An 11364-nucleotide genomic window follows, 5' to 3' on the forward strand; every position below is an offset into this window, starting at 1 on the left:
CTAGGGCTAAAGCAGCCAAAACTTCTAAGTCTGTGCCTGTTAAGCCCCCCTCTCACAGGCCCAGCTCCAGTTCCCAAATGCTTACTCTGGCAGAGGATCTCATCTCTTTAATAAGGGGATCCCAACCTCATCCAGACAGGGCCTCTCAACCACCTCCAGAAAAGAGACCTAGAGCAGAGCCCCCTGAGCCAGTGTCCTCAGATGATTCTTCTGATGATTCAGACAATACAGACCATCCAGAGGCTCCTTTTTCTCCTTATGAAGACTCTGATGCTGAGGAATCGATTCCTTCTGCCTCTCCACCAGAGGAATTTTCCTTTGGGGAAACCTTACATGCCATGAGAGAGCAATTTCAATGGCAGGGGCAAGATTTCTCAGATTCAAGGAAAAGGCTTAGGACTTTTTTGCATTTACCACAACATAGGCCTTTAGCTATACCTCCAGTTCTTCCTGTTGTAGATGATGCATTTAATGATGCCTGCACTGCTCCTGATACTTTGCCTCCAGCCCCTGCTAAGCCCGATAGGTTCTACAGGGTCCCGGACACACATCACCATTTATACAAGGCTCCTTTTGCAGATCCCGAGACTATCTCCCAGGGGCCTAAGGCAGTAGCTTCGACCTCAGTTAAAAATCCCCTCGCCTCTGAAAGGGAATCCAGGTCCTTAGAGAGATGGGGTAAAAAAGTATACACCTCTGCTACTCTCTCAGCTAGGGCATTGAACTGTCAGTTTCATATGATCCAATACCAGGAGTTTATGCTTGATCAGTTAACTAAGAAACTGTCCTCTGATGACTCTTTAGATAAGAAATATGTTCTAGAAATGGTGCATAACATTCAGCAGGTTAGTAACCATTCTTTAAAATGTGGCTATGATGCACTGGAGGCTTCCTTTAGATCAGCCATGACTGGCACAGTTATCAGAAGGCATGCATGGTTGAAAGAACAGGTCTTGCCGGATCATGTTAAAGCAAAACTGTTAGATGCTCCTATGGATAAGGTCAATTTATTTGGTTCTCCTGCTCAGCATGTACTGAAGAAAATGGAAGAGAAGGCAAAATCTGTACAAACAGTGAAAGATTTCTTACAGGTTCAGCCTCCAAGGTTTAGCAGGAACTGGCCTTCCAAAAATTGGTCCTTTCCAGACTCCTCTAAAACACAGAGAGGCAAGAATAAGCGTTCAAGAGGCAGAAACCAATCCAGAGGAGGTGCCTACAGGGGACGCCAGTGGCAAGGTAACAACCAGCGAGGCACAGACACAACTACTACCACTGCAACAGGACAATCACAGTGACTTGGCTCTGACACCGCCTACCAGGGAACAAATAGCAGCACCCTTAACCGGAAAGTTAGCCTTATTTTCAAAAAACTGGCACTGCATCACAAGAGACAAGTGGATTTTGCAAACTATAGACCAAGGCTACAGGTTTCATTTCCATACTTTACCAGGAAAAACAGGAATGCCAAACCTACCACCAAATCAAAAGACAGAAGCTCTCAAACAAATAGCTTAATTAGCAAAGATGAGAGCTGTGGAAAGGGTACCATCTATGGAACAAGGAAAGGGATTTTACTCCAGACTCTTCCTGGTACCAAGAAAAGAGAAAAATTGGAGGCCTATTCTCGACCTGTCCGCTTTAAACACATTCATCATTGTTCCAAAATTCAAAATGCTGACCCTACAGCAACTTCTTCCCATGCTGGGCAAGGAGTCTTGGCTGGTGACTCTAGATCTCAAGGAGGCATACCTGCACGTCCCCATACGACCAAATTGCAGAAGATACCTCAGATTTCTTGCAGGATCAGAGCATTATCAATTCTCAGCATTGCCCTTTGGCTTATCTACTGCGCCCAGAGTGTTCACGAAATGCCTGGCATCAGTAATCGCTCACTGCAGGCTTCAGGGAATCCAAATATATCCATACCTGGACGACTGCCTGATACAAGTGGACAACAGAAACAAGCTAACAGAAGACTTACAGAGAGTCATTTGCTTACTGCAAGCCCTGGGATATACAGTCAATATAAAAAAATCAAGACTGATACCATCCCAAAGAATAACCTTCTTAGGTGCAGAATTGGACACAGCAAAACAGATGGCATTCCTAACTGCAGGAAAAACAAGAACAACTTCCTCTCTACTTCTTGGCATTAACAAAGCAGAACCAACTAACAGCAAGGAAAGTACTGCAGGCCTTGGGCTTCATGGCATCCTGCATAATCCTAGTCCCTCATGCCAGACGACATATGAGAAAGCTACAGTGGTACCTGAAGAATTTATGGTCTCAACACAGGCACAGCCTAGAAACCGAAATACCACTAATCCCATGCCTGAAACAAGAGTTCCTATGGTGGGCTCAGGCATGCCAGTCAAACCCAGGTTTGCCCTTCCACAGCATTCAACCAAGCCAAACCATCACAACGGACGCCTCAGACCTCGGTTGGGGGGCCCACATGCTGGACAAGTGCATACAAGGCTTATGGACTCAAGATCAGCTGCACCTGCACATAAATCAAAAGGAAATGCTGGCAGTAAAACTGGCAATCCAGAATTTCAGACCATTCCTCCAAGAAGGGCAGTTGATGATAAGGACAGACAACACCACAGTCATGTGGTATATCAACAAACAGGGAGGCACTCATTCATACCCTCTATGCCGGATGGCACTGGACCTATGGAATATGGCTCTGAGCTACAACATTCAGTTACAAGCAATTTTTGTACCGGGAAAAGAAAACATCCTAGCAGACATATTAAGCAGAACTACCTCGGATGCTCACGAATGGAGGCTACACCCGGACATTTTCAAGGCCATCACAAGGAAATGGGGACTACCACAAATAGACCTATTCGCATCCCCACTCAATCACCAGCTCAAGAAATTCTGCACAAGGACGTACCACCCACTTGCTTGGAAGGTGGACTCTCTATCCTTCAGTTGGAAAAGCCTGACAGCATATGCATCCCCACCTCTTCCTTTGATGCACAAGGTGCTATTGAAAATCAAAGAGGAACGTCCAAGGATCATTCTGAAAGCTCCAGACTGGCCAAGACAACATTGGTACCCATTACTGAGGAGCATGTCTCGGGGGCAAATGTGGACACTACCCCTGATTCCTTTGCTGTTAACTCAGAGCGGCTACAACACCCTGCATCCAAACCTGAAAACTCTGCAGCTGACTGCCTGGAACATTACATAAGAGCAACTAACCCAAATTTATCCCAAAGGGTTAAAGACATTATCCTTGAGGCCCGCAGACCTTCAACAAGAAGGAACTATGCAGGAAAATGGAAAAGATTTCTCATTTGGAGTACTGAAAGGGGAAAAGATGTGTCAAAGGTAGACATAGCCAACATCCTGGAGTATTTGGCAGAGCTTTTCCATACAGGCCTGTCCTATTCCTCCATCAAGATACATGCATCAGCTATTTCTGCAGAATACAGCTTGATCCCCTGTCTTCTCAGATCCTCTACTCAGGCAGTTTCTGAGAGGAATTAAAATGTAAAACCTCCTAGGAAACCACCATTGCCAGCATAGGACTTGAACTTTGTGCTAGAAAAATTGACACTCCCCCCTTTCGAACCAGCAGCAACATCAGAACTTCAACACCTATCCTGGAAAACTGCTTTCCTGCTGGCAATTACCTCAGCAAGAAGGGTTTCTGAGCTACAGGCTTTAATGGCAGTACAACCCTTCCTAATCTTCCATCAAGACAGAGTGTCCATGAGAACAAATCCTACATTTATGCCTAAGGTGGTATCCAGAGTGTCTTTAAACCAGGCTATCCACCTACCTACATTCTTCCCCAATCCACAGAACAGGGGGGAAAGACTGCTGCATACTTTGGATGTACATAGACAGTTGCGCTACTACCTGGACAGAAGCAAGGGCAATAGAAAAACTGACCAGCTTCTGGTAGCATATGCAACAGGAAGGGAAGGAAAAGCAATTTCAAAACAGACAATCTCCAAGTGGATAGGAAATTGCATCAGATTCTGCTACTCCTACCATGGAAAGCAAACTCCACAGAATATAAGGCCTCATTCTACAAGGGCTACAGCCACTACCACAGCTTTCTTACGAGGAGTGGCTACCAAGGACATTATAGAGGCTGCTACTTGGACCTCTGTGCATACATTTGCCAAGCATTATAACTTACCCTTATACTCTAGATCCCGAGCAGGGTTTGCCACTGCTGTTTTGCAAGGGATCCTAACTACACCATAATTTCTTCTTCCTCCTCCCCTAGTTTGGCTATGGTATTCTACCCATTTGTAAGGACTGCAGATGCATCCTTGAAGGACATTTTTGTACCTACCATAAATGTAGATGTCCGAATAGGAATGCATCTGCAGTCAGGATTACCCACCCTCCTTCCACTCTGAGGTATTCCTAGGGTATTTGCCCATCTAATAGCTAGCTGGGGGGGGATCTATTATGGTGTATTTGTTTGTATATATGTACATACATGCTTATTTTTTGTGTTTGCCTTCTACTATTTGGAAACATTGCCATTTATCCAAAATTTAGCTATCCAAGAGGGCAACTGGCATCTGGGGCAAGAAACACTGAGGAAAATGGCGTCGGCTGATGCCTTTATACCCGAAGAACTGCAGCTATGACGTCGGGTGAAGTGCAACACCAGCCGAGGCCAGACCCAGACTTTGGAATCCGGCCGACCGAAGGGCTGCCTGACGACAGGACAACCCATTTGTAAGGACTGCAGATGCATTCCTATTCGGACATCTACATTTATGGTAGGTACAAAACTGTACTTTTGGCCCATAATCAGTCCATTCATTTGCCAACCTTCTTTTCTAATCCACAGAACAAAGGAGAACGAATACTGCACTCTTTGGACATGTACAAACAACTTAGATTTTATTTGGACAGGACTAAGCCTCTCAGAAGAAAACTTAACAGCTGCTAGTTGCCTTTGCTGCAGGGGCGGAGGGAAGGCCATTTCAAAGCAAACCATTTCTAAGTGGATAAGCCATTGCATTAATTTCTATTATAAACATCATGAAAAACCTACCCCACAGGGGAATAAGATCACATTCCTCCAGGGTTGCATCTACTTCAACAGCCTTTCTCCGAGGTGTTCCTACCAGGGACATCCTAGAATCTGCTACCTGGAGTTCTGTTCATACCTTCATCAAGCATTACCACTTGCCTATTTTTTCTAAATCTAGAGCTGGTTTTGCCACTGCAGTCTTGCAGGGCCTAATAGCTGGTCCTAATGCTCTCTAATTGCCCCCTCCCTTCCTTAGCTTTGGGAATCTACCCAAATGTAATGACTGCAACAGTGAAACGCGAAGAACATGCTACAGGTTGTACACTTACCATAAATGTAGATGTTCGAGTGTATTCACTGTTGCAGTACTGGTTACCCTCCCTCTTCTTGTTTACTGTATTTAAGCTTTCTGGTGTATTTGCTTTTTGTTGGAGCTGTAACCTTGTATATAATTGCTCCCATTATGGGGGCACCGGACATCTGGGGCATTAAAAACTGATGTAATGGCGTTGGCTGCATGCTTTATACCCCTGACTACCTGACGTCATGGAAGAAGAGACAGCAACCGAAGCAGAACCCAAGACTTTGATAATCAGGCCGGCTGAGGGCTACCTGCAAGCAGATAACCCAAATGTAGTGACTGCAACAGTGAATACACTCGAACATCTACATTTATGGTAAGTATACACAACTGTACTTTCTAATCTTATGTCTCACAAGTTATGTAGAGCCATCTTAAAAGGAGCCATACATCTTAGACCACCAGTTAGACAATCTTTCACTCCCTGGAATCTAAATTTTGTTCTATCTAGGATTATTCTTCCTCCATTTGAGCCTGCATCCTCATGCCAACTAAAATTCTTGTCTTGGAAAACCATCTTCTTGGGGGCCATTACATCAGCACGTAGAGTGTCCAAACTTCAGGCCTTATCTATTAAACCCCCATATTTGATTTTTCACCCTGACAGTGTGTCGCTCAGGACTAACCCTTCCTTCCTTCCAAAGGTATGTTCGGCAGTTAATCTGAACCAAACTATTGAACTCCCAACCTTCTTCAGTAACCATTCCAACAAGTTGGAGTATATGTTGCATAAACTTGATGTTCACCGACAACTCAGATTTTATTTGGATAGAACAAAAGAATTTAGAAAGTCAGAACAACTTTTTGTCTCTCATGCTGACTCCAAGAAAGAGCTACCAGTGTCAAAAGTTACTCTTTCGAAATGGTTGACTGATTGCATAAAATTCACATATTCCTCTGTGACTCAACCTTTAGAACATAGCGTGAAAGCACATTCCACTAGGGCCATTTCTACTTCTTCATCTTATATGGCTAGGCTGCCATTGGAAACCATATGTGCAGCTGCCACTTGGTCTAAGCCTCATACCTTCATTACGCATTTAGATAAGGCCTCCAGGGGCAGGGCTTCCTTTGGTTCCACTGTCCTCAGGAATATACTCCCTTGAGCCACCCAAGATGAGTGGTGCATGGGACGCTGCCCATGTGTAAGAATGAACGGCAAGATTGAACAACTTCACATAAAGAAGTTATGTACTTACCATAACGTTCCATGTGAGTTGTTCATCTCACCTTCATTCTTACATTCCCACCCGCCTTCCCCCTCCAGGCTTCTTGAAGAACGAGTTAAGAGTTTTTGTGGTCTGGTGGGTCTTGATATAGGATTTCTTACTCCAGCTGGAGTAATGTTCGTTTGTTCTTATATTGTACATGTGGGATCAGCAAACTAGATCTGAGGTGAGGCAGAGAGCATCATGGGATAGGGACTTGACTTCGAGCTACTCGAAAACCTCGAGCTTGTGAAAGCAGCTGACTCAGAGCCGAAGGATCAGCTCCAAACTCATGTGTAAGAATGAAGGAGAGATGAACAACTCACATGGAACGTTATGGTAAGTAGATAACTTCTTTTTTGTTTCTTTCATGGACTCAGAACGGGGGTAGCTGGTATCCAATCAAAGCTTTGCAAGCTGGATTTCTAGGATATCTCCTTTTGTAATTCTCTGGATGGTAAATCCTTACCCGCATAACCTCAAGCTCATTCTGCCATGGCAGTAGCATCCTCTGGGGCCTTTTACAAGGGGGGTAGATACCAGGACCATACTAGAAGTAGCCACCTGGTCTTTTGTACACTTCACTAAACACTGCAAGATTGATTCCTTTTCAAGGTCTTGAGCTACCTTCACTAGATGTTCATCGTGCCATACTGCTGCAGTCATTACACTTGGGTTATCCTGCCGTCAGGCGGGTCCTCGGTCGGCCGAATTCCAAAGTCTTGGTCCGGTGTCGGTTGTCGTCGCTTCTTCCCTGACGTCAGAGCGGCAGGGGTATAAAAGAGGCAGCCGACACCATTTTCTTCAGTTTTTCTTGCCCCAGATGTCAGGTGCCCCCAAATAGGCAGGCAATACATGATGTTATGCAAACTTACATAAGTAGATAAAACCAATCAGTAGTTGTAAGCAAATACACCATATAGGAGTACCCAAAGTTGGATGTATGCTAGAGATGTTTGTCATAAGCCCTGTCCTGAGAGGGGATGGAGGGAGGGAAACCTGGACTGCAGCAGTATGTGCACTCGAACATCTACATTTATGGTAGGTACAAAACTGTACTATGTTCATCGTGCCATACTGCTGCAGTCATTACACTTGGGTGAATCCCAAAGCTATGGAAGGGTGGCTGGTATTAGGCTGAATTAGGAGGGGCTAGAATGCCCTGCAGGACTGCGGTGGCAAAGCCCGCTCTAGATTTAGAGTATAGTGGCAAGTGGTAGTGCTTGGTAAAAGTGTGCACTGAACTCCAAGTAGCTGCTTCCAAAATGTCCTTGGTTGGGACCCCCCTGAGATATGCTGCTGAGGTAGCTGTTGCCCTGGTGGAGTGTGATCTGATGTATTCTGGCACTGTTTTCCCATGAAATGAATAGCAAAAATGGATGCAGTGGGCTATCCATTTTGAAATAGTCTGTTTGGAAATAGCCTTTCCTTGAACATCAGCAGCATAAGACACAAAAAGTTGTTCAGATTTTCTGAATGACTTTGTCCTGTCCAAATAGTATCGAAGTTGTCTGTGAATGTCCAAGGAGTGAAGTAGTCTCTCCCCTTTATTCTGGGGGGTTTGGATAAAAGGTAGGTAAATGGATAGCCTGATTCAAAGCCACACTGGATACTACCTTTGGCATGAAGGTAGGGTTGGTACGTAAAGAGACTCTGTCCTGATAGAAAATGAGGAAAGGTTGCACAGCCATAAGGGCCTGTAGCTCCGAAACCCTGCGTGCTGAGGTAATAGCCAAAAGCAGAGCTGTTTTCCATGACAAGTATTGCAGTTCTGCTGAGGAGGCAGGTTCGAAAGGAGGTAATGTCAATTTTTCCAGTACAAAGTTAAGGTCCCAAGCTGGAGCTGGTGGATTTCGTGGGGGCCTTATATTTTTTGCCCCTCTGAGGAACTGTCTTAGTAAATGTGAGAATAAGTTCTTACACATTTGTATTTTACTTGGTTTTATTCTTGGATGAATATAGCTGGGTCTTGATTGTACTGTGCTGTGCTGTGTTCTGATAAGGGGCAAGTCAGTGTTTGTGCTGGGGAATGAGTTACAGTGATTTGTTTGTTTTTAAGTAGCAGATTAAGAGCATTTTATTATTTTTACCTGGATCGAACAGATGAAAGTGCATGGTGGGTGTAACTTTGTGGATATAAGTGGATCTCGGATTGGATACAGTTTTAAAAGTGGGACCCATATGGGTTGTTTAGTAGTAAGGGTGTACTTTGTGGGATGAATTAATGGTACATCGTGTGTAGCATTGGACATTCTGATTGTGACCTACTTACACTATTAGAAAAAATTTCCATTAAACTGATAACTTGTAAGTAATCCTTTAGACTTGCTGTTCTTCATTTTATGTGTGATTCTGTATATTTATTTAGTCTGTTGAATTCCCTCCTAGCCTCTGCAACAGAATTGGCAGCACAAAGAAACCATTGAACTTGTGAACGACGGCTCCGGTCTGGGATTTGGCATAGTTGGAGGAAAATCAACAGGCGTAGTAGTAAAAACAATCTTGCAAGGAGGAGTAGCTGATAAGGTATTTTCTCTCATAATTATTTTTGTATAATTTAAAATTTTAGATCACTGAATCCAGGATGAAACTTGGGTCATATTCTAAAACAGCAAATATTTGTCATGTAATACAATTTATGCGGAGTAATCTGGTGTCTTAAAGTTATCCTGTTAGAAATTTTGCTGTGCATTGGTTTTCGCCATCAAATTAAGACCGATAGAGACTTTGTTTAAATGACTATGTTTGAAAATATATTTGTCTCATGCGCCCAGGATGGAAGACTTCGCAGTGGAGACCACATTTTGATGATTGGTGACACTGACCTGATGGGACTAGGTAGCGAACAGGTGGCTCAGGTGCTAAGACAGTGTGGAAACAGAGTGAAGCTGGTCATTGCCCGAGGTATCATAGAAGAAACCCCAGCAACATCTGCAGCAGGAGTACAGGCTCCACCATCATCTTCTTGTCCTGAGATCGAGGTAGTGTAACTACTCAAAAACTGCTTTTTTGTGTTTGAAATTGTTGTTATGACCATATTTTTAGGGAGAAAATTCAAACTCTAGATGGAAGTGTCCCTTAAAGCTCATTTCCAGCCTAGTGATATATTTTAGGTAATGATTTTTTTTTGTACTGTTCCTTTTTCAAGTCTGCCTTTCCTTCAAAATGTGCTGTATTCTTTCTGTCCTGAGTGTCCTCAATAACAGCTGACTCACCATTTCACTCCATAGTGGTTAACTTCTCATTAAATCGGCCTGTCATGGGAGGAAATTGCATTTTTGAATTCCCTAAATTTATACCTAGGAGATAAGTCTTGATCCCAGTTTGTTACTGGAAGACAGTGGAATTTTATATCAGCCTATTACTGGCTTTACTGGCTAAGAATTGTTTCCAGTCACAATTGCAAGACACAGATTTATAGATTCTAAAACTCTGAAAAGCACAGTACAGTTCCAGTCTGTAGAGAGTGAATTGCAGAGTCTGTTTAAAACACCATTAGAGTTTTTACATTCAGCCCTCTGCACCTCCTGATTTTGGTAAAGGGGGTTGTTGCACCTCCACACATTTGCTAACTGTATAAAGAAACTCCAAGGTCACTGTACTTTGAAATATGAGGACTGATTCAAGATACTGCAACCTCTTATATAGGATATGTTCTCATATTTTAGAAGTAACAGTGCTGCAGTTCATTTCCGAGGATGAAAATTACATTCCTTAGAATTGCATCAGGTTCCTGGTTTGGAGTATTTTTAGCATGTTTTTGGAATTTACATTTTGGGGTGGGTTTGGCATATTGGTTAATGTCTTCACATAAACACAAAGTAGAGGGTTTGATTCTGACCTGTGTTATTGACTAGGATTAAAATGCCCTTCAGGGCAGTTAGCTTAGTATTCGCTTATGAACCTATAAGTAGGAAACCTGCAAAAACAAGACATCAGGCAACTGATTTGTCTGTTATTTAGGTTTTTGATCTGTGATCATCAAATTGCATGTGAACATTGCTGAGGGCACTGTGTGGACGTGCATTTACATCCTTTGCTGCTAAATATGGAGTGTTGTCTGATGAAACAGTTCTTCCACCACTGTCCATCTCACCCTTGAGTAACTGAGCTCTATTCTGAACCTAGGATGGTCAGCACTGTAGCTGTACATAAAGCTCTAGTCTTTGGGATGTTTTCTGCATTTTCTTAAGGTGTGCAACCTTTCTTACTTTTAGATTTCTTTGCTATCTCTTTGTTTGTTAACTAGGGAAGTGGACTGGTAGCTAATAGACTCTTTTTTCCTAGCACCAAATTCATACCCAGCATAAAATATGTGCAGAAAACGGCAAAACTTAAAATGTTTACATATAAAATAAAGGTAAGAGTAATGAACTGACTCAGTATACATCTGTACACCAATCAAAGCTCAAGATGTTGTTTAGAGGTTATGCTACAGTAAAACGGGGATTTTGTAAGAAGGAAGATGGGAAGAAAAATGTTGGTATTAATAGTTAGCTTTTTAAACAATTTCCAGATATTTTTCAGATCTACTTGCAAAGACATTTTATATGGATAGTGTTATCTCTTCTTGGGAAGATAAGGTCTACATGAAAGGTATTGCGGATGATCTTAAAACTGAGGCAAAAAGCGAAAGCTTGTTTTCGTAGCATTCTCTCCTCTTCATGAGATGACATTGTATAATGGTTAAGTGATGCGCAGAACAATATCATCATTATCATTTTCTAAACTTCTTATCATTGAGAAGCTTATGATGGTAGCAAACTGAGCAGCATAAA

The 11364-nt window shown here is 43.0% G+C and overlaps 1 protein-coding gene across 8 annotated transcripts in view; it reads left to right on the plus strand.

Moving 5' to 3' along the window:
* MPDZ (multiple PDZ domain crumbs cell polarity complex component) overlaps positions 1 to 11364 on the plus strand; it is a 3829210-nt gene that overhangs the window by 712586 nt on the left and 3105260 nt on the right. For all 8 annotated transcript variants that reach the window (XM_044061234.1, XM_044061239.1, XM_044061240.1 and 5 more), the window contains exons 7-8: positions 8975 to 9112; positions 9361 to 9567. In XM_044061234.1, the coding sequence (XP_043917169.1) occupies positions 8975 to 9112; positions 9361 to 9567 (345 nt within the window). The remainder of the gene's footprint in view (positions 1 to 8974; positions 9113 to 9360; positions 9568 to 11364) is intronic.

The sequence above is a fragment of the Protopterus annectens genome, chromosome 2.part0 (assembly GCF_019279795.1).
Source record: "Protopterus annectens isolate FY-2018-M chromosome 2.part0, PAN1.0, whole genome shotgun sequence".
In the NCBI taxonomy this organism is placed as follows: domain Eukaryota; kingdom Metazoa; phylum Chordata; order Ceratodontiformes; family Protopteridae; genus Protopterus; species Protopterus annectens.